This window comes from Monopterus albus, unplaced genomic scaffold (genome assembly GCF_001952655.1).
Source record: "Monopterus albus unplaced genomic scaffold, M_albus_1.0 scaffold292.1, whole genome shotgun sequence".
Classification (NCBI taxonomy): Eukaryota; Metazoa; Chordata; class Actinopteri; order Synbranchiformes; family Synbranchidae; genus Monopterus; species Monopterus albus.
The window spans coordinates 392244-416275 of record NW_018128172.1 but is presented as its reverse complement, the minus strand read 5'-3'; the positions used below and the strand labels follow the sequence as shown (position 1 = coordinate 416275).

Below are 24032 nucleotides of genomic sequence, written 5' to 3'. Positions count from 1 at the left end.
CTCAGCTTGTGGTCAGGAGCTGCTGATGCTCTTGTTCCCTCTCCATCTCTCCATCTTGGTCAAGTCTCACAGCCTGGTGTCTTCCTGGTTCACACAGTTCCTCACCATGTGGATCCACACTGCATCAGACACAACCCAGTCCAGAGAGGAATCACAGGTGGAGTTGCTGCAGCGATCTGACTTGTTTCACTGAGCTCGTGTGTTCTGTGCAGTCTGTCTGTGGCATGGTTCCTGGTCCAGTTACCTTCTGACCTACTGACCCTGGCTCCTGTCACTCTCCAGCCGCCCACCAGGTGTCCCCAGATGTTCGTCCCTGTCCCAGCCCACTCACTCCCAGAGCCACCTACACACTTGTTCCCACTTGTCTCATCAGTCCTTTGCTGCAGCCGCCTTCGCTTTTACTGGACTCTTACTTTTGCTTGGCCCTCCTGGTGATATTTGACCAGCCCACCTGCTTCTAAGCTTTTGTGTCATTATCCTTTCCTCCATTAAAGAAACTTCACCGTATTTGCCTTCCTGTGTTTCTGTTAAAGTTAATAATTACATCATACCTGTGGAATTGCACTGGGGTGTATTGTATGTGTGTTTCAAATCTGACCAACGGGCAACTCGGGGTCCATGTCGGGAGTCTGACACCCTTCAGCCGTGGGTAAGAACCAGAAAGTCATGAGTACATCTAGCCGAGCACTCCTACTCGGTTTTGACACTGTTTGTAAAGTGTGACAGCAGCGACCGTACAGAACGTACTGCTTGTACTTCACTGATGAGTCGTCTTCTTCTCCTCTGTAGAACAGGGCTGAAGTCCTACTCCTCCTCCTGTGTTAACGTGAGTCAGATATCTGTCAGAGTTGGTTTTAAGGATGAGTTGCCGTCTCTAAACAGCCTCATCACAGGTTTCCAGCAGCTGCCTTATTGCTAAATAGTTCAAATGGCCATATATAATCATTATGTTGTGAAGATGTGCACGTTTGACTTCTTGTCAACAGGAAACTTGTTTATAATGTACTGTAACTTTCATATGGCAGACAGAGTTAGGTTGCATGGCGGTTAAATGCTGAGCTCTGACTGGATGGTGAAGTGAGACTCCACAGTGCACGGTTAGTAACATGCACAGCATCGAACATGAGATGCATCGAAATCCAACAACAGTCAACGGCGTCAGTGAGCGCAGCAGCAAACTGCAGCATGGCCCCCAGTGCCAGGTTTGCGTTCACGTTTTGTGCACGTGCTAAATATTCATGGATGCAAACAATAAAAGTTCCAGTTAATCTCACACTGGGGACGTGAGGTTGGTGGGTGGACTAACCCGCGCTCCCCTCTTGTCCTCAGGAGACGGAGACAGTGAAGTGAACGTTGAGACAGAGTGTGGGATGGCGGTAGAGGAGAAGCCAGGTGTGAAGAGCAGCAGCTCCATCGTCCCCTGCTTCCTGTTTGTGGAGGTAAGAAACACAAACACGCTGTTTGTTGCTTGTGTCCATGAACAACACTGACAAACCCGACACCAGCGTCACTGTTTGCATTTCTTACCTAGGACACAAACCTAATACCTAACCCTGTTCACACATTCAGCGTCACTGTTTGCATTTCTTACCTACGACACAAACCTAACCCTGTTCACACATATGGGTTGATGACACTATGACAAACCTGAGAGCGGACAGCAGCTCCTCACCACACAGATTCTGCACGAGTCTGCTGCTGTTGCTCTGGCCTTCCACGCTGCCTCTTGGTTTCTCTCTGCTGACACCTGTGCTGTCAGTGAGGAGGAACCTTTGACCTTTATTTAACCCTCCTGACTTCATGCCCTTTCCTCTCCTCATGTTCCAGTCCTGGGGGAGGCTGAGGTTGTGTAAAGTGGCTCCAGCTGTTCTGTGGCATGCGGAGCGTTTTCCTTTGTATTTGTATACCACAGGACTCATCGAGGTGCTTGTGGATGTCACAGCACGGGCACAGGAGCAGGGTTGTGCTGTGTGGTTCAGGTCACACCAGAGGTCAATGTCTGTGGCACACACACATGCAGCTCCATCCCCTGGTGAAATCATGTGAAAGCAGGCAGACGGATGATTTGGAGGGTGGCGGAGCCCCACAGCCTTCACCCCACTGTAACTGACGTGGAGGAAGGCAGGAAGTGGTGAGGTAACCTGTAATCTGGTTGATAACAGCAGATGGAGCAGCCCAGGCCTTCAGAGCACTGACCTGGAGCAGACTCAGCTGCTGGTGCTGCATCAGTCCATCGCAGGTGAAGTGCTGATGGGATGCAGATGTTGCTCCATGATGGGTTTACATGCTTCCTGTTGACAAGGCATGAGCAGGGCAGACTGTGCTTTATGTATTTGGCATTTCTTCCTTAGCTACGCTGTGATCCCATTGCATCAATGAATCAGCGGCTTCACAGTTGAGAGCAGTGCTGTGCCTGAGCTTAGTCTACGTTCAGATCAGAGCTGCAGTTTTACATCTGTCACACACAGAACCAGCGGGGAGAAAGCTACTGCTGACGCTGAAGGAAAACGAACACACTCGCTGTTTAGTGAGAAACTTAGGCCTGTGACTAGTTTCACAACGAATTTGTTTTGTAACTAATTTGTCATCGCTATGGGAGGGTGGTGACATGATGATGGGCAGGTCGCAGTGTCAGATACTGGAAACCCCAGACCAACAGACATCTGCCGTCTTATTCAGTAGTTCCTGCTTGTGCTGTAGAAAGAAAGAACCTGAGCTGAGCAGCTTTACCTGAACCCCTCAGCACGTCCTCCTTGCCCACCTGCAGAGCTGTACCCCTGTGCCTGCCTGGCCCCAGAGCAGGGGACAGGTTACCATAGTTACACTACCCCCCTAAGCTCCATCTTCATGTGCGGTTACTGTGGTTACAGCTGTCTCCATCTTTGTCTACAGTTACCATGGGCTACAGATGAAGATAGGATGTCAGATAACATAAATTCAGGTGTAGATGTGGAGGATGTGGTCGACTGCCCACATCCATCCTGACTTATTCCTTTTGATAAAAAAAAACATGGTTTTGTTTTCAGATGTTATTCTTTTAGTTTCTTCTGGCCACAAGCCAGCCTCTTTAAGCATTACCAGTTCACAGAGGCGCTCCGGCGCTGCAGCAGGAGCTGTAGTGCTCTCACTGGAGCAGACTGATCATCATCATTATTCATTAAGGGAACCAGTCATTGGTTTTGCTGTTTTCTCGGAGTCACATGGAACAGAGCCTGACTGAGCTGGCACGAGGATCAGGGCTACGCTACCACCGGGCTAATGCAGGCGGACTGGCCACGTTTCAGCTACAGGCACAGAAACACAAACTGGAACATGGTGTTGTGTCCTCCACCAGTGCAGCCAGCAGGCTCAGCTGTTCTGGACAGACCTGTTCATGACTTCCACTTGCACAGACACTCAGGACGCACCTCTGTTCCTGGCTTGTTGTTGCTATAAGAAACAGCAGCGGCTTGGGCTTGTGATGGCTGAGTCTGTGCAGCCTGTTCGTTTAGGACCTCCTGCCTAATGTCACAGGAAACGGCCGCAGTTCGCAGTGCTGGATTACAACCATGGCATCTCAAATATCTTGTTTTCTACTTTCGTCTTTGAGCATGTCACTGTCTAGTTGAAGGACACAATCAGTATCTAAGGAGGGAAAACTGAATTATGCTTGTACATGTAAGATCATGAAAATCTGTGGTCAATCCATGTTGATAACTGTTAACCTTCAGGCCGCTCTCCGGTCCGTGGCAGGAGGACGTGGGAGGGGGCACACAGACTCAAAGCAGCTTCAACCAGCAAACGCCGAATGTGAAACATTTGCTTGAAAAAGAAACAATCACTGATCAAATCGTTGCAGATTTTCTTTAAATGTACTGAACAATGAATCGTTCAAATGTTGCAGCTCTAAATAGAAAACAAATTTAGCTGAGGCATTTCTATTCGGCATCAGGTGTGTTGGACACACGAGGAATGTGACTGTGGTACATCGGCTCTCAGTGTGCACGTACAATGTCCTTATGGAAGGTGATAACAGAGGGCAAGTAAACAATATAAGGCCCAGAACAGAAGAGAAAGAAGTGATGTGCAAATTCAATTCAAATAGAGCAAACAGAACGCAATGAGATTAAAACAACAACAATCAGGTGACATTTAATGGATGAATCCATATCCAGGTGCCAATCACACCAGTTTAACTGTATCAGTAGGAACTGTTGCCCTGTACTCCTGGAAAGTGCCAAGAAATGTGATGAAACGATAATAAAGCTACAGCCGATGTTGTCTGGTCTGGTTTTCCATAATTCTTTGTCTGTAAAACAGGTTACGCTTCATTCTACAGTGTGTGGTGTTGATGAGGTCATAAAAAGGCTTAAATTTACTCCAGTGACCTGCAGAAACCACGACAGACTGTCCGAGGCTGGGGATTAAAGTCATGTCACACGGGCATGAAACGCACAAATTTGCCTTTAGATGAGAAGATACACATAGTGACAAAAGACAGGAGAGTCTGATCAATCAGATGATCATTGTCTTGATCATCTGATTGATCTTTTTATTCCCCAAATGTCAAACACTGGGAGAAAGTCCCACTGTGACTCTCCAGAGTCAAAGGTGGCGTCTTCACGTCTTGTCGTGCCCACTATAAACTGTGTGTAGCTTCAGCCAGCAGCCCGTTAGCTCAGCTGGAAGAAGGGGAAACCGCGACACAAATACATGTGAGAAAGCCAATGCGTTCCCTAAAACGTCAAACTGCTCCTTTAAATTCAGAGAGCTGAGCAGCTGAGCTGATTTCCCGCCGGCGTGACAGTGATCCACGCAGACCTGCTCCGTTATTTAGCCCCACACCTCCTCAGCAGTTGCCATGGAAACCAATCAGCCTGACTCTTTCTCCATCTCCGCTGTCTTTCTCCTGCCTCCTCTTGTCCTCCCTGACCTAATCACAAGTCAACACCTTTTCTGTCAGTGCTTCCCTCTCAGCCATCTTGTTCTGCGTGCCTCCTCTGCTCCCTCCATTTTGCTCCGTCATCTCCCATTTTTCAGAGTGAAGCCCTGCCAGGGCCGAGCTGTTCTCACTCAGATCAGAGCAGATTTTCCCACAGCCGTTCACAGCCTCACAGATCTGATGAATTATTGACCGTTTTCACCTGGAGACCACATATTTTATTTGTGATGTAAACAAGCGTGTGATAACTTGGAGACACTGCTGTAAACAACAAACATAAACCTTCCAAAGTCAAGGCAACCACTATAAAATGTGATATTAGTGAAGGACCAGTGAATTCAGTGGGTGTAACTGTTTCGGTCCCACATATTGGAGCCAGCTCCGTGTGGTTGGGGACTGAGTGTCGGCTGCAGGTGGACTGGTTGTTGAGCCTGACAGCGCTGAGCAGCAGACTGAACCGATAGTGACTGAATGATGCACGAGCATGAATCTTACTGTCCGTGTGCAGCTGCAGCACAGCCCCCGGCGAGGAGCAGAGTCAGACAGGACAGGGTTAATGCATCGCCCATGAGCCAGTGTGCACAGTGTGCATGGGTCAGTCTGATGCTGCAGGACTGCACTTTGTCAGTCCAGTAGTACCACAGGGTAGTTAGGAGCCACAGTGCTTACACACTGGTTTTAGCCTTTGTTGCACCAGCAGTTTGAAGCTGTTTTGTTGCTGCACTGAGTGAAATAAAATCAGTTCTGTTCTTTAACAAGCTACTTAAACAGATTTAATAAGGGATTCAGATCTGATTAAATCCTGTCCCAATGTACTGTGTTTGCACGTCCTGGATCCAACTCTCTCCACCCTTAACAACTGCATTAGTTCTCCACCATCTGGGGACACAGCTTCAGAGTAGCTGCTCTCAGAGCTAATCTGCTGTGTGCCTGAGTGAAGAGCTGTAAGGGAGAGGGCAGCTTTCTGCTGTGGGCAGCCTCTGATTAGACACTCACCCAGACCAGTGGAGGGGTGAATGGGAAGCCCCTCTCTCAGACTGGGAGCTGTTCACTGTGACCTCTGACCTTTATTCAGACGTGTCCCTGCAGCTCCACCCCAGGGCCTTTTTATACCCTTTATCATTTAGGACATTTGGGATTTTTATCAGCAGGTTCGTTTGGCCTAATGATCTTACCACATTATGGACCGTATGAGAACGACTGAACACTGACAGTAGTGGGATTACGTTTTTTTTACTTTCTTTTTTCCCACATTCCTTTACTTGTCTGCACATTTGTTTTCTTGTTTCCTCACTGCCTTATGGAAGCACATTGCACGTGCATGCTGAGAGCTACTGTACCCGAGTCAAACTTCTCGTGGCCCAGAAAGCTGATTCTGACTCTGAGGTTCCTCAAATGTTAGTGTTAGTCTTAGTTGGACTGTTTTAACCATCAGGATGGAGTGACCTCTGCTGCCCCTCTGAGCTCTTTTGTCCTGCACATGTGCATTTGTATAAAGCAGATTAGACTCCTGGTTGCATGTACACATGCCAGAGAAATCAGCCTTTTCCAGCAGAACTCTATCTTGGGAAATCAGGCTTCTTCTTTCCATGACAGGTAAGAACTGAGGCGACTGGCTCAGCTTGTCATTAATGTCCTGTGGCAGCTGAGCTTGAAGAGTGTGGGGAAAACAAAGCTCTGACTTTGGACAGCAGCTTGTGGACAGTGCTGTGTGCTCCACTATTACTTTTACACAGGTACAAATGATTTGTAATGGGAGCAGAGTCTAAGTACTTTGGTGCTGAACGTAGAAAACGGAGCCCAGTTGTGGGGAAAAGTTGCCGCGGTCCGTCCACCAGGGGGCGCTGCTGTAACATAGCTGAAGATGCACCTCCGCTGGTGTCTGGAGCTTTTCACTTTCACAGCTTTGAACCTGACCTATTAATAAGAGGCTTGACAGATCCATCACTAAGTGTTTTTATTGCTTATTTTTTTCACTTAATTCGCTTTGACACAAAGTAGAATTCTCTTGTGAGAATGTGCATCACGCACACACAACCTGTTAACAGCTGAGCAACATGCAGAGATTAGACAGAGCCCATCAGCGTGTCTCTGGCTGCCTCGTCTGTCTCTGTAAATAGCCCAGTGTGCTCGGTGGTGGCTAACACCTGTCACAGGATGTGTCCCCAGACTCCCCAACAAAGGCCCCAGGGTAAATACCCATGTCCCAGAACACTGGAACATGTTCATATTCCTAAACTATTTAAATGTCACTGACTTTTCTCTGTGCAGTTTGTTCATATGGGTTTACACATCCACATTCATCAAACTGCCCTGTTGAGTCTGGTTTCAGACTGATGAACGTCTTCTGGTCACGAGATCAGCCCCTAAAATCACCATAGAGGACTTCCTGTTCTGCTTCGTTGGTAGAAAGATTCATTCAGAATCAGAATCAGCTTTATTGGCCAGGTGTGTTGGACACGAGGAATTTGACTCTGGTACATCAGCTCTAAATGTGCATGTACATATCGCCATGCAAGGGGCAAGTAAACAATAAACCATCATAAGGCTGTGTAGTATAACAACATAAACAGTGTAAACAAGCAATAAACAATGCAAACAGTGCCAAATAAACAGACAGGGTGGAGCTTCAGGTCAAAAACCAGCAAACTGAAGCAGTGTGAAGGGACCAGAGTCAGAGTGGTGTTAGACCACGTTACCCGTCCGTGTGTCCGTGATGTGTCCTCAGAGCAGCTGGGACAGAAACACAGACTACATGAAGTCAGACGCTGACAAGCACCTGTGTAAAGCAGAGCTCCCTGTCGGGGGCCAACAGTCGTTGGGAACATCCCAGCTGTGGTTCCACTGTCAGGTGTTAGAGGAGGAGACCGGACCTGCACACAGACCCGGGGCCGACCTCAGTGACCTGGCAGTGTGGGGGTGATGATGGAGAACAGCACATTCACTTACAGCAGCATTAGGCCTGTTTTCTACTAGGTGTTAAAACTTTAAACTGCAGATCTGTTCAAATGAAGCCGGTCTCATTCTGGAGTCAAACCAGTGAGCCTCCCCTGTGAAGCGAGGCAGCCTTTGTGCTCAGGACTCGTGCCACAGCTCCAGACCACTCCTGGATTTCATTCACACCTCAGAGAAACTTCTAAGAGGAAGAAAATTGGTGAAAACCACAAGTTCTGTGAAACTTTCCCTCTGTGCCATTGAAGAACGAGTCTGTTGGTGCGGCCGGTTTCTGCATGAGGTCTGAGATGTGGAACAGGAGCGGGTTGTCTCTGGTTTCCTGCTGTCAAACTTCCTAAGCGTGAAGGTGTATGGCAGCTCAAAGGTGATGCAGGACAAGTGGCTGTAAACCTGCCCCCTGACGAATAACGAGCAGCATCCATGTCTCTGACTGCCGCCTCCTCTGGCACCAAAACCTATGTCTCTTTTACTGTTTTTACACATTCTTCACCTGCAAATAGGGTTATTTTCTTAACTTACCTTTTACATAAACACACTGTTGGCTGCTGCCCACAGTGATACTGGTCACCAAAGACGAGCCGTAGAGGTCCGGCTGCAAAATGTCCATTGTCATTGGTTGGAATGAGCCATTGGATCCTAATTAAAGGGAAAAACATCCAGAGCTTTTAAAGAAAATGTGTTGCTGCCCTTTGTTGCTTGTTCAGCTTTGTTGTCCTTGGGTTGTTTGTGTAACTGTGTGGACAGTCGGTTCAGCCACTACCAACCTAGTCACATTCCTTGTATGTGCAATCACAACAGGCTGATAAAACGTGCGTGCATTGTGTCTGGTGGGGACTATTTTCAGCTCGTGCTTGGAGAGTGAGCAGATATTTAATGCACCAAGACGGTGTCGGCGTGACTACAGTGTGCACGTTTGTGGTGATGTGTTGGTGTAGTGGGCTCAGACTGTGGTGCACACACTGTGGTACTGTTGGATCGTGGCTGATGTTTAGACTTTTATCAGGGTTTGTTGACAATAAGAAAATGACCAAATATCTGCAGCCGTTCGTCCACAGTGGTTTTCAGTTGGACAGATACAACTCGTTCCTCACCAGCACAGACTGCCGTGCACGTCTCTCACATGACTGATTCATGAGCAGTGAGCAGTGCACAGATTGCACGCTGTATAACTTGGCGGCCAGTGGGAGCAGCTGTCGGCAGTTCGAGCTGTTTTGCTGCAGTGTCGTGTGCATGCACGGGGTTTCCCCATGTGTGTGTCTGACCACACACACACAGAGGCGTGCATGGTTGTACTCATACTGTATGATCTGGTACAAGCTCAGCATCAGAGAGCAGGAGAGGACTGGGCTGCAGGGTGGTCTCTTGTCTTTGGACTCCTCTTCCCCTCCCTTCTCTGCTCTTCGTGTCTGTGTTCACCTCACCTGGAAACACTCACTCAGACTAACTCAGGCCAGAATGCTCACAGTAGGTGGCGGTGTCTTAGCTTCTGTAGGTGGTTTTTGGTTTAAGAGACGTTTTATTTTGGAGAGCAGCAGCTTCCTGTGTGGTGTCCTGCCACGGACTCCATGATGTGTGTGTGGTTGCCTCCTGAACGGAGACGGTAACCGGCTCCAACGATCCCTTTGAGCCTGTGGTCATCTGAGCTGGAGGCTTCTAGGGAGAGGAGCCACACAACTAACTGCATTTACACACGGTTTGACTGTGGACTGATGAAGCTGTACACGCTGTGAGACAACTCTGCGACCTTCGCAGCTGTTCTTGATCCTCGGTTTTCTATCTGAGTGTGAGGCTTGGTTCACCTCAGTGAGAGTCCGAGCAGCTGGGACCGACACCAGGCCCTGGTGAAGGACAAAACACATGTACATGAACACAACAGAGGATCCGGTAGCTTCAGTGCCAGCTCGCCACGGCTCTGTTTTCTGACTACGTCCTCCGCCGCTGAACAGGTGGATCAACACTGCACAGTTGTCTATCATCACACTCATCACGCTGCCGACAGCTGCCCAGGGAAACAAACACAGCCGCCTACACGGGCCGAGGGGGGAAGCTGTGTTACTCTGTGTTTATGTTGCACATTTCTACGGACTGATCGCAGTCTGCCTCTGAAGCCTCGCCGCCCGGAGACACGGGGAAGCAGAGGATGTGAGGAAGAATGGAGGAAAAGAGGGGGAGGGGTCTCAGCCTCGGCACCCACCAAGCTCTACACCTGTTGTCCCACCTCCCTCTTCTTTCACAGTGACCTCCTATGCATCCCCTCTTCACCCTCCCTTCTTTCTATTCTTATTTTCACCTCACTTCTCACTCCCTTCTTTCTTCCATTTCCTCTGTCCCCTCCTGCCCCCTCCCTCCTCTGAGCCTCCTCCTCCTCCTCCTCCAGGACTCCTGCCATGCTGGCCAGGTGCAGCGTAGCGTGTGGTGGTGGGCCACTTAATGGATGGCATGTGCCTGATGGCGGGGCCCTGTGCCTCATCGACCTTCTGCTCTGAATCCTCCATTTGTAAAACACTAAATTGCTCTTTCAGGTAAAACGACCAACATGGTGAGCCTTGTTACATATCCTGTGGACGTCTCGCTGGTCAAACTGCAGAGTGTAGTGCAGAGATTCCTACTGACAAGACTGTGACAGCTGCAGTGCAGCAGTTTGTGGCCAGTCTATCTGACGGGCTCCACGATTGAACAGGGAGAAGCTGGTGTAGCTCCAGCACAAACTGACAGTGGCTGATGGAAAAATCTCACCCCAAACTATTTGGGCTCTTCAGTGAAGCATAACGGAGAGCACAGACTGGCGTCAAGATGAATCCTTTTGCCAGACACAGCAGACAGGCCGCTGGGTAATGAAGTCTTTCAGGATCAAATCAGCTCAAGTTGTATTTGTGCAGCTCCTTCCATACAGGCTCAAAGTACTGGACTGTGCATGACAGAGAGGCAGAATAAGGCGAGTAGGGAAGAGAAATAAATTATAAAACAAAAAAGTTGATGTAAAATAATAAAAACATTTAATTAAACCTAAAGATAAACATGATACCAAAACAAACAGGTTAGCTTTAGATGCTAACACATCCAGAAGGAAGAAGGCCACATCTGGATCCAGTCTGAGTCCTCTGGCTGCTTTTAACCCTCTCCATGTCAAACAGCCAAACCCATGTTAACCCTGGTTGTTGCTCTTAAGCCTGGTTGTTGCTCTTTCTTTGTCCCACTCTCTCTGTGCTAAAGACGCCACCTCTTCACTCTGACAGCTGCTGGTTCAGACTTTTAGCCTCCCAGAGCTCCTCCATGGCTGTTTGACATGACTACTGGTTGGAAAAACCCTTCTTCTAACCTTGGCTAGGGGGCAGGTGGGGCTGATTTACAGACCGTACTTTGACAACACAGGGTGGAGAAGCTGGAATAATAACAGGAGGCTGTAGGCAGCAGAGGGTCATGGAGGGGGGTGTAGCTGCTGTCACCTTCTCTCTGTCAGTATGTGGATATGAAACTGAATCCTGCTGTAAAGAGATGAAAATAACCCACAAACTATCGTCTGAACTTCTCCGCTGTACCAGAGCAATTAAGACCTTGTATGTAGACACACACTCACCATTTCACACGTTAACTGAAGTTCAGGGAGGAAGAGCGATCACGTTGTAAGAGCTCCTCTTGGCTCATTGCGGTGGCTCCCTCACATGCCACCGGCTGGTGCTGTTCCCTGGACCAGGTCCCAGAATGGGTTCCATCACTGTGCTGTGTTTTCAGCCGTCCTGCTGTCACTGCGTTGTGACCCCTCACTACCTCTCAGCGTCTGAGTCTCTGCAACTGAAATTTAGAGGTAGATGTGTGAAATATTCAGTGTACAGCGTGTCAGAGGGCAGGTGGAGGACATGTTAGAGAAAGGAGTGAGTAGTGCCAGGACCGGCTGAGACCAGGAGGGTTTCTGAGAGGGAAACGAGACGAGTCTGAGTCTGAGCTGCTGCTTGTCGTGGGGATTCACCATGTGTCTGAAAGTTCCTTGTTCTCTGAGGAATCATCTCAGTTTAATTCATGTTCAGTGACACGTCTCCAGACTTTATACCATCACACCCTCTGTTGACTCGATTAACACACATTTATGTTCCAGCGCCTGCACTGATCAGGTGTCTCTGTTATTCATTCCTCCACAACTTGTCCCTGATTGTTGTCTCCACATTTGTTCCTCATCTTAAACAACTCAGAGACAATGTAATCGTCCCAGAAGGCAGCCGATTCATAGAGGCCCAGGGTTTAATGAAAGATGCATAAGATATCCACCAAGAGTGGATATCTAGAGCTGTGAGGGGCAGCTGTGGCTCAGGAGGCAGGTTGATTCCTGTTCGGAATCGGCAGATCTTTACTGATGAGAAAGACAAAAGACAAAGAGGAAAAAGGGGGAGGCAGTGTGTGAGGGAGGCCATGAGAATGTGAGGAAGATACCATCGCAGGTGCAGTGAAGCAGCGTGCCAGTGGCACGACTGCTGCACTGATCTTGAACAGGAGTCAGACGTGACTAACAGAGGCCAGCTTGTTGATTTGGTAGATAAAGTCATGCGAACACTCTTCAGACCCTGTGGCTGCCTTCTCAGAGAGAATTTCTTAGACAGGTTTGATTTGTGTGACTGAGGGAGACGTACAGCAAATTAACAATCGAGTCACGACTGGTGAGTACAAAGGTCCTTAGTGTGTTGTCGACAGAGCTCGCTGAGTCGCACAGTGTGTTACGACTGACAAGGACCAACAGGCTGTGCACAGTGGTGGAAAGAGTCCATAGGTGTGATCTGACCAGTCTGTTGGTTTCAGCTACTTGTTGAATGTGTCCTGCCTTAAGCTTAAGCTAGTCAGTGTGATCGCCAGTGTTTACCTGGGAGTTGTAGACACGCACAAGTATTTATGTCGAAAACTCAACTTTCCTTTCATGTTTAACTATTGTTATTGGCTTTTTAACCAAAGAACCAAAACTACATAAACATAATGACGTATGAACATGACGACATTTATAAATAATATGTTTAATCCATCCATCATCTAGACCGCTTATCCTGAATAGGGTCACAGGGACCTGGAGCCAATCCCAGCTGACATTGGGCGAGAGGTGGGGTCCACCCAGTCCGTCACAGGGCTGACATGTAGACAAACAACCACACACACTCACACTCACTCCTACGGGTGCCAGTCAACCTAAGCTGCATGTCTTTGGACCATGGGAGGAAGCCAGAGAGAACCCACACAGGGAGAACATGGAGACTCTGGACAGAAAGGCCCTGGGTCTATTTGATCACAGAGGTTGACGGAGATCATCTGAGTCGCACTGTGAGCAGCTACAGCCTGTTTTTAAAGCTTTCATTTTCAGTTTCCCACTGTCTAAAAGTACAGGTTCCGCCTGCCAGAGGAACTTCACCAGGTCTCTGTAGCATCTGCTGTGAGGCCCCGAGGGTCGCAGGACGGTCACAGTCTGTGAAAATGGTTTCCTTTGTTCCAGCGCTCAGTCTGGGTAAAGTCAGGTTTCTTTAGGACAGAGCTTGCTGTGTCCCACTGTGTCCGTTAAACGCTAATGAACTTTCTTTATTAAGTTGCTGAAGACTGGATGTAGTTTGGAAAAAGATCTTTTCATGAAGTTTGTCCTCAGGTTCCAATAAATATTTGCAGTAGCTCTTTTTTTTTCCATTTTAATTATTTTCTAACACCACATTCCGTCTTTCCAAAGCCTCATATTCACCCACAGTGTCGTGGTTCAGTGTTCACTGTTCTCGCTGATTCTTCCAGTTCTCTAGCATTGTGTGATGTAAAGGTGATGAGAACAAGCCAAAATCACAACAGATGTCTCCCCAAAACAGCAAAGCTTCTATTGGCTGGACATGTGGATTGTAAGGTTACTGTAAAATTCGGTGCTGGAGCTCGAGGCAAACGCTCCACCATAAAACATTGTTCAGAGTCCAGAGTCCTTTTCATGGTTCACAGCAGAAATTGGGGAGGTGTGTTAACCACAGGAATATAAGTGCACTGCTGATTTTTATTGGCGCTCCTTCCAAGCATGAGTCAGAGCCGGTTACAATATGCTGGTTAAATGCGGGGGAGGAACACAGGGGACAGCTTCATGAGTCACACATTTCAAACACCCCCTCTCGCCCCGAGCAAACCCACCAAAGAGCTCCCATCAGGTGTGTGTGTAGCCCCCCACCTCCAACACACACAGTTGCATGATTTCTGGTCAGGAATTTTACTGGCAGCCTTAGAAATACACACTTCTAATACGGAAATACTAAAAATACAGATTATTATTATAAACCTGGCTCCTCGGCCGTTTCTTCACCATGACAACCACGGACAGCAAAACACACAGGCCTGGAGCGAGGTGCAGACAAAGGCTGGTTTCATAGAAGTAAACGGTGGGGAAAACCCCATGGTAAATTCACCAGGCTCTCTATACACTGTCTGAGCTGTTGGCTGTTTGTGCACACATACAGTACTTACTATACAAACTGGGGCAGCACCCGCTGGCCCCTCATAGCAGGAAGCTTCTGCAGCCGACCGGGGCCACTCTGTGACCAGTCTGCATGTCTGAGTCAGATCAGAGAAGAGCTGTGTGCAGATCATCACCGACCCACAGCTTCAGTCTCTCATCCTGACTGCTGATGTTGTGTGAACAGGCAACTGTTCGCTTACACTGTTTAACAATGAAATGATTCACCAGCCCCGTGTCTGCAGCTGGTGGTGCTGCCATGAGTGGCACACAAAAGCTAGATGTAGCTTCAGCAGAGAGAAAACATTACAAACAGTCGTGTTGGGTCTGGTTTGATGAATTTGTCCGTTTTTGTGTCACTGCAGTTCTGAGGAGTGTGCTGCAGTGTGTGTTTATTTTATGACTTCTTCATTCAAAGATGTCTAAGCATGAAAGTCCACAGAGCAGCAGCAGAGCTGGCTGGACTCCTGCCGCTCACAAAGGCCGGCCAGTCAGGGCTTTTGTTGCTGTTGAAGCAGCAGCAGTTAGAAACGTTGTGTTAGCATTAGCATGAACTTGGGATTCAGCTGTAGGAGAGTGAGGAGGAGTGATCACTAGCACTGGAGCCAATCCAGTGTGAGAATGGCAGAGTCTGTCACTAACAGCAGAAACTACTAGGATGTATCGAGGAGAAGTTAAAGAATGGCTCTGAACAGTTACTGCTAAAAAAGCACAGGCCATTATCAGCATTATGGTTGTGTAGCTACCTACCACTATAGATGATGTCGTGTTGTTTGTGCCGTGACATTAAAAGTGAGATAAAGTCTCATATTTCAAGCTAAATGTAATCACATGTGGACACTAACGTTACCAAACTGATTTAAGCTAGTGTTAGCTACACAGATGCTAATCCTTCTAGCTTCACTAATAAGCTTGTAAACAGAATCCAATAACTGTGTAGATGAAAATGCAGAACATCTTTTTTTCCATTGTACTGTTTGTGAAGAACTTCTGGCATGAGGTTTTTGTTTGGCTCCAATCAAAGACTCACCTCCTAAATGACTTCACCCAAAAAGACATTATTTACAGACTCCTGATGGACAATGCCAACGCTGACTTTCTGAACATCATCATCATCATTTTGGGGGAATTCCATATAAATAAAGCTAAGAATATGAAAATTGCACCTTGTTTCTGTAGGTTTCTCAATGAGTTTCTTGTTTTTGTCAAAGTCTAATGAAAACCAAAAACGCGACAATACTTTTTGATTTAATTGAAGAGTATAATTTAATACCAAAGCCCTAATTTCTCACTCGTAATTAAATCTTATTTTTTAACCTTATTTTATTTATTTTTATTTTTCTCTCCTTCCTCTCTTGTTCTGTTCTTTATTATTGCACCTGTTCTATTAATGTTATGGAATACTAATGTTTGCCACATTTGTTGTAAATATAATTGTTCAATTAAAAAAAATAAATAAAAGTTTTATCACGCACCTAAACAAGTAGAGGCGGAAGCTTACTGGAAGTTTATCGATTTCCTGTCTTTTCAAAATAAAGCAAGTGATATTGTTGAAAAAAAAACAAACAAAAGGTTGTAAACAAACTTTTTATTGGTTCTGACTTTTAAGTAATAAAACCCCTGAACTTGAGTACATCACTGTTCTCTGCAGTAGCGGGCAGAGAGGCCCCTCACCTCCGTCGCTCTCAGACCTCCCCCTTTCCTACCTGACATCACTGTGTAACAGGGCAATTAAAAGCCAAACTAGTTGTTACCCACTAGTTCTGCTATTTAAAGATCAGAAACATGATGCACGGCCAAAAGCTTTTGAAAGTCCAAAGGAAAGAAAGACCGAGTGTGTGTGTACAGCAGGAGGTCAGCAGCCCGGAGCATTTACATATCACTGGGGGAAGACGTTCTGCCACTTCTGTTTTTTACTTGTAATTTATCAACACATAATTTATATGCCAGTATGGTTCTATCATGTTCTGGTGGCGGTGACAACCTGCTCCCTTCCATCACAGACACAAGTGTGTGTTTCAGTCAGCTGACAGTGAGCACAATGTGTGTGCAGAAACACATTCACGTTCTCTGCACCCCATCCAGAAATACACCCACAGCTTGACTGTAGTAGATTTCATGAGGATCATTTATTCTGTGGTGGCTCGTTTTTACCCTGTTGTCGTCCTCTCTCTCCGTCTTGCTCTCCCTCTGTCTCTCTCATATTTCCTATGCATCTCTTCTTCCTCTCCTCCTCCTCCTCCTCATCCTCCAGCTCCGCCTCTCCCTTCTCTGCTTCACCTCTCATCCTCTGGCTTTCTAACGGAGAGATAATGTTCTATTTCCAGCTGGTGATTATGGCTGGGACGGTGCTGCTGGCTTACTACTTCGAGTACACCGACACCTTCCCCGTGCACATCCAGGGCTTCTTCTGTTATGACAAGAGCTTCTCTAAGCCCTACCCTGGGCCAGAGAGCGCCAGCAAGATCCCTCCGGTGCTGATCTACTCGCTGGTCACAGCCATCCCCACGCTGATGGTAAGAGTTGGTATGGAAGAGAAGTGTTTGAGGTGCATGAGAAAACATGTCTGTGTTGAAGGGAGTAAGCAGAAGGAACAGATGAGATAGAAAGTAAGTTGTCAAAGTTGAGCTGCTTTCTGCTTTCCCATGCTGTGACCGTGTATGAGAACGCGTTCTACTTCTTGGCATCCATGAGTGTTTGCGGTCCATTGATGAATCATCTCTGGTTTGTGTGCTGCACCACTGACAGAGCGAACAGACTGGCGAGCTGCATGGCAGTAACCCCCTCCATCCTTGACAGGCAGGTGTATGCTGCATGTTGAAAGAAGAAAGAATGAGCTTGTCCGCACAAAGATGTAATGGGAGTTGGCACACGGGCCAATAGCAGAAGAGAGAGGCAGACAGAGGAACAGTGAAACAATAGAGAACACAGCAGAAAGGAAAAAGTTGGAGTGCAGAGCGGCAGGCGAGCAGAAGCCTCAAGATGCAAGCACAAAGGCAGGCAGCCTGGAGGGGGGCATGTCCTCTGAGTGTGTGCATGTGCATGTGTGTGAGGCTCGCTGCTGACATGGAAGGCAGGGAGCGTGAAATGCACAGCGCCTGGTGCAGCACGGACACGAGGCTGAGCAGCCTACGAAAACCCTGAGACCCCCACAGGCTGAACCAGCCCACAAACAATGTGCACAGCTCAGGTAACAGTGTCAAACAGCAGCAGCACCAACAAACACAGATCATAAAAGGAAGAGAGTTCTGTTCTCCTTGATCCAAAGGGAGCGTAGCCTGAAAAACTGTAAACCTTTGCTCATCCCACAACAATAATGAAGCCAATGAATGCTATTGTTACTGGGGGGGTCACTGAACAAAGTAGACCTTCTTATGGAACAGAAACAAGCTACACCGCAGCAGAAAATGTTTTTAAACATGAATTTTGTAGGAAAAATCCTATCAACGTCACAAAACTCTGATTGTGGGTACAAAACGATAATTAAGGGTGTATTGTTGGTTGAAGCAGCCATTTTAATGCAAGGCACAATGTTTCCCAAACCTTAAAGGATTTATTTGAACCCACACCACGATCCATCTCTGACCCTAACCACAGTGTTACTACAGCAGCAGCAGTGTTGCATCATAAAACTGAGTTTTTGTAGCTGCTCTGAAGGGCACAGACAAATGACGAGGTCAGAAATGACTGGACAAACGACATGTTTGTGTTTTAATTCCAAGGAGCTGTTGGGTATGTTTTGCCTTGTGTTCAGTAGAATCAGAATCACAGTGGCTCTCGATGTGCATGTACATATCCTTATGTAAGGAGACAGTAAACAGTATGCCAATATAAAGCTGTGTAGTTCAACTAAATAAACAGCATAAACAGGCAGTAAATGATTCAGACAGACAAAGGAATGTTCATTAGGAAACAAGATAAAAATAGGAATAAAAACAGAGTACTTTAAACTAGAGACCTCTATGAGTCTGTATAATCTGTATAATGTATATTTACAGGTGTTGCACTGAGGGTTATTGTCCAGTCATACTGTTGTTGGTTAACTGTCCATCAGAGCGACAGCCTGGGGGAAGAAACTGTCCCTGTGCCTGGTTGTCTTGGTGCACAGTGACCTGTAACACCGTCCAGAGGGGAGGAGTTCAAACGGTTTGTATCCGGGGTGTGAGGGGTCTGCAGTGATCCTCTCCACCCTCCTTTGGAGGGCAGGCTCACACCAGTGACCTTTTCTGCAGTCCTGACTGTCTGCTGAAGTCTGTAATTGTCCTGTTTGGTGGCTGAGCCAAACCAGACAGTGATGGAGGTGCAGAGAACAGACTGGATGATTCCTCTGTAGAACTGGATCAGCAGCAGCAGTTGAATGGAGGGTGGGGCTCCAGTTTTTCCAAGTCAAGTTTATGGTCTAAATAAAACAATAATGCAGGAGGGCCTTTTTCATATCATATAAGATCTGGCCTCCCTCCCCTCCCCAAATGGTGGCGAGGGGAGGGAGTTTAATTAAATGCCTGCTCCTTTGCTCTAACTTCAGCAGCTGCCCTCAGTAGCAGCAGCTCCACTCGCTAATCTGCACCGAGCAGACCTGCGAAGCTGCCCTGGCCAAGGCTAAGTCACTGTGGAAGTCGCTCTGGGTCGCAGCACATTACTTGCAGCAGCCAGTCGGACCTAACCTGCACTGACAGAGGCCTCAGTGTGTGTAACAAGTAGAGAGGTACGTCTCAGCAGTCACTCTGTTACAGAACCAGTCTGCTGCAAATGTGCTTCACTTTTTGCAGCTGGTTTCCAGAGGAGCTTTATCGCTTTCTGTCAGCACAGCAGCAACTCGGAGCCTCGGGCCTGCTGATGAAGTGGCTGCACCGCACAAATGCCAAGTCACCTTTGATACAGAAAGAGCTGGGAGCTTGTTTATGGTTTCACGTAAGAGCTATGGCTCTGTCCCAGCTACAGGATCGTATGCACACCTGTGTACACAGCTAGTCTGCCTTCTAATTTCAGATCCTTCTCCGAGTCTGGGCATCATATCATTGTGCAGCCAGCAGCTGCATGTTGCATCATGGACCTGAGCCAACAGTATAAACAAGGTCTGATCAGCCGCTGGGCCTTGAGGGCAGTGCCACAGCCCTGCCGGCCTGACAGAGGGCGCTCTAGTTGTCTGTCAGCTCCCCACAGGATCCCAGCCTTTAATTAAAGTCATCAGTCACTTTTACAAGCCTGTAACTAGAGAAAGACTATAAACATAGTCTTTGTTTTTGCAGTTGGTTTGAAAGTGACCTTGAAACCAAAGTGACCCTGACTGTGGGTCCACCTCAGAGCTAATGAAGTCTTGCAGCAACTCCTCCGTCACGGAGGTGGTCACATTCAGTCTGTGTTCAAATGGAGGGGTTGATTCAACTGTGTAGTCGTTGTAGAGGCCGGGGTTTCTGCTGTTTCTGTTATTTTGTCCACCCTAATCTATCAATGAGGGCATGACTAAGCAGAGGGATTTCATGATGACTTGAGGAGAGGTGTTGTTCCTCCCTGGTGAGTGGGGGTCGCCACAGCTGAGCACTCCGCCCTGTGTGATTTGGCACCGGATGCCCGGGGGGACAACAACCTGCATGTCTCTGGGCTGTGGGAGGAAGCCGGAGGAAAGGCCCCGGATTCAAACCTGGAACCTTCTTGCTCTGAGGTGACAGCATGAACCTCTTAACTTTAGGAGAGTAACTTGAGTAGTGATCAGAATAGCTTCCCCATCCATAGAGGTTTTGCAGGCGACAATCGTTTGCTGCCTGTCAGGCTTCTCATCTGTACTGGTCATGGTGCCACATTCAGCTCTTCATATTTATTTTTGGACCAGTGGGTCTCATTCGTGGCTGAAGACCATCGACCCAGCAGGCCGAAGATTACAGCTGCAGAGTTCACCTGCCGTAGCTCATTAAGCTAACGCTACTGTAGCTCTGTGAGTTGAAGAGAATCCTTCAGCAGCTGTTAAATAGTAAAAGAACCCAACATCACAGTGGAGGTTCACAGGTTAGATTCTCCTTCGCTGTTTTCAGAGAGCTCATTTTTAAAGGGGATTTGTGGTAAAAGTGTTTGCTCACTGTGTGTCAGCTGGTTGAATCTGGGATGAGTTAACGTAACAAGCAGAGGTTCAGCCTGGCGGCGTGCGCTCCCCTCTGAATCCTTCCTTTGATCCACTGTCAGGTTTGTCCTCCTCTCGACCTCGGTTGCTTTTTCTCCACAGCCTCCCTCTCTCCTCACACCTCCGCATGTCAACCATTTTACATTCAGCTTCGATTTATCTTCATCTCTGCGGCGGTGGAAGTAAAAGTACCAATACCATGGTTTCAAAATACTCTGCTGAAGTCAAATTGCACAAGTATGATCTAACAATAGTACAGTTTACTTTACTGCTGGAGCCAGTTGAAATTATTTCACTTAGTTTGGTCCAGTGTGGTTCTCAGCCTAAGGGTGGGGCTCCCCCAAAGGGTCACCAGATAAATCTGAGGGGTCATGAGATGACTGACTAGAGAGGACAGATTTATATGTGCTACTCCCACAGTGTAAAATACTGTATTCAAAACCTTAACTAAGTAAAAGTGTATACGACGTTCTGGGTGAATATTACTGCAGTAGAACAGTACACTACGTGGGGGAGTCAGAGTATAACATATAACTCCCCTCTGTACACTCTGGGTTTCGTCCTCCATCGCTCTCGTACCACTTAGTACAGTTTATCACCGTGTTCGCCCCGTTCATCCTCCTGGCTTTTCCAACATTGGTTTCACCCTCATCAGCACCTCCTCCACCTCTCAGACTCTTGGTGCTTTGTCCTCTCTGACCCCTCCTCACACCTGTGTTTGTCTCACCTTTCAGTCACCTGAGAACCGACTGGGCTTCTCAGCTCGGGAGGTCTGCTTCACTTCCTGCTTTTTACCTGCAGCGAAGAGGAGACGGAATCTTTTATGAAGGCAATTCAGTGAGAGAATACTAGACAGGAAACAAAGTCTGTTTTCAGCTTCACAGGTGAAGGGCAGGTAGGAACCACATGCAGTGTCACCACACTATAGTGAGACTATGCAAGCTCCATTACTTGCACTAAATCACCTCATGCGGTGACTTATTTGCATTTTCAATTTGTACATGAAAAACCTGAGTGGAAACGGCAGATATTTAAAAAAAATCTTCAAATATCACAAGAAACTTTTACACTTTTCTGCTTGTAGAAAATTTAGTGTGTCAAAAACAAAATGTGAAGTGGAAGCATCAGCTTTTCTGCTTCAATCCACAGTTTGAGTTTTGCAGGTTCGTTTGCTCTGGTTTAACGGCTCAGCTGTTTTATCTTGACAGCTCCTAATGCTCACATAATGGTAGTGGGTGGAAAGGTGAGTTTCTGTTCTGATGTTTGGATGGAAACCAAAAGCCTGCGTACTGTATGTGTCCCTCGGTGTCCACCCTGTCTTTACCCCGTTAAAAACCACGTCTCCCGGTGTTCGAAGCATATGGGGCCGGTCTGCTGGGGTTAATGAGACACATGGCAGGAGCCATCGCTGGCTGGGTGAAAGCTTTCTCACCTCAGCAGAAAAGTTGTTTGCATTGTTCTCAGATGTTTTCTTTTAAACAGCACAAGATGAGACCAGTGGTGAATGCAGGCAAGTATTTGTATTCAAGAACTGTACTTACGTACAAAGTACAAATGTGAGGTTCTGGTACTTCACATGAGCATTTCCATTTCATGGTACTTCATACCACTACTCTGCTACATCTCAGAGGCAAATGTACAATTTACTGTTGTTTACCTGTTCAGTGAAAACCTGCATTTCCACGTCTGGTGATCAACTGACGAAGGAAGAAGACTCTCCCACTCTACGTCTTCAGCAACAGTCCAAAAGAAGAGTATAAATCCATGCTCTCTCCAATCATCTCACGACCCCTCTGGTTTATCTTGTGACCCTTTGGAGGAGCCCGACCCTTAGGTTGAGAACCACGGGACTAAACTAACTAACTATAAGAAAAATAATTAAAACCCCCAAGAAAAAGCTGGTTTTACACTGTTACATCACTGCGCTGATAATACCTGTGTACTTTTACTGCAGTCGAATTTAGTAATGGCAATGGTAATGGAGTATTTTGAGACTGTGTTACTGGTACTTTGAGTACTTTCATAATGTGAATAACACATGTAAGTAAATCTATATTTTCTCTAGTTGCCAATAGTTTGGTGCTAATGAAGAGGCGACGGGCTGACGTTGGAGGCCTGGCTACACACGGTCTGCTTGGTTCTCACCGGGGCGAGATGGGAGGCTGCTACTCTGGCAGCTCTGGGTCCAGCTCAGAGCAGCATGGTGGTCTAGTTTCATAGGCAACAGGTTCACAGGGACTTAACACATTTAACCACCATTGTTCCTGAACATGAACCAGAGGTGTCTGTTATCCATAGTCTGCACCAGCAATCAGGTGCACACAGAGCACAGCATGCAGCGTCCTTCCTGGGACAATGGAAGAGATTTTCTCAAGATTTTCCAGGAAATTCCTGGTGCTCAGCCCTGGTCTTGACATGTGTAGCCACATCTTCCTGATGAGCTTTGGTTAGTGGCACAGAGAGCCGTGACAGTGAGACAGAGAACAGCCAGTACTCCCTCTGATGCAGATTTGGAAAACAAGGGCATGAAATTGAGCTGGATAAAAATGGAATGGAAAAGACAAAGAATAAATAACCCACTTTTCCCTCCAGTGGGAAACACAGTGAAAGGTGAGAGAGACAGAGGGACTGGTGATGCTGTAGCACGATGCTGAACAGGTTGTGCTTCTGTAAGATGGAGTAAATCTCTGCAGTTTAACAAAGTAATACTACAAAGTGGTCACCGTGTGCAGTCACATGTGCTACGTGGAACGAGGGATGCTGCGTGTGTGTGCGTGCTTTTCCTTCAGTCGCTTGACCACGCTCTGCCATTTGTGTTTCCAGTCCGTGTTGTGTGCTACCTTTTAGTGCCTGTTCCTCACAGTCACAGTCCTGCAGTGTGAGTAAAGGTGACGGTGATCCTGATGTCCTCATCCATTAGCTCAGATCTCTGTGCTGAAGTCACTGTAGATGACAGATAACGGGATGCTAGTGACAGCCAGGCATCCATGTTCCACATGAATCCACTTCCCAGTCTTCCCAGAAACACTTGGTCTTATGGCTCCACAGGTTTCTGGACATGGCTCCATTCAATGAGGTGCCAGACAAAGGCAGGTTTGTGATGAGCCACTGACTCGTGAGTGATCCTATTTCTTCCCATGTAACATTTAATATTCATAGTGTGGATGCTGTAAAGCATCCACACTATGCAGGTGTACTGGCAGGTGTACTGAACACACAGTGTCCCTCCAAGCTCCCAGCTGATTTCTATAAGGATGGTCGCTTCGTTAAGACTGGATATGAGAGTGAGATGATCATTGACAATGTTTCCAAGTCTGACGAAGGATTCTACAAGTGCAGCATTTTTGGAACCCAGGGAAACTGACTATCCTACAAAAGCAGGCTGCAGTGATAAAGAATACGACTTAATTTTCAGCCTCAAAATTACCCTCCCTTAATTAAGTTCCACTTTGAAATGGAGGGATGACAGAATACCTGAAGAAAAACATTAATATAAATACCACTATAGTTGTATTATAAAAGACAGACCACAGCAACAACAGTGTCAAAACTGAATACATAAATAAACACAATTACAACAAGTGTCAAATCTT

General features: G+C 47.2%; 1 protein-coding gene across 4 annotated transcripts in view; it reads left to right on the top strand.

Moving 5' to 3' along the window:
• Positions 1-24032, top strand: part of plppr2a (phospholipid phosphatase related 2a) — a 38446-nt gene that overhangs the window by 3961 nt on the left and 10453 nt on the right. For 3 of the 4 annotated variants that reach the window (XM_020623088.1, XM_020623090.1, XM_020623089.1), the window contains exons 2-3: positions 1330-1439; positions 16652-16840. In XM_020623088.1, the coding sequence (XP_020478744.1) occupies positions 1371-1439; positions 16652-16840 (258 nt within the window). In that variant the 5' untranslated portion in view covers positions 1330-1370. Of the gene's footprint in view, positions 1-1329; positions 1440-16429; positions 16841-24032 lie in introns of those variants that run through there. The other variant, XM_020623087.1, reaches the window with a different exon arrangement.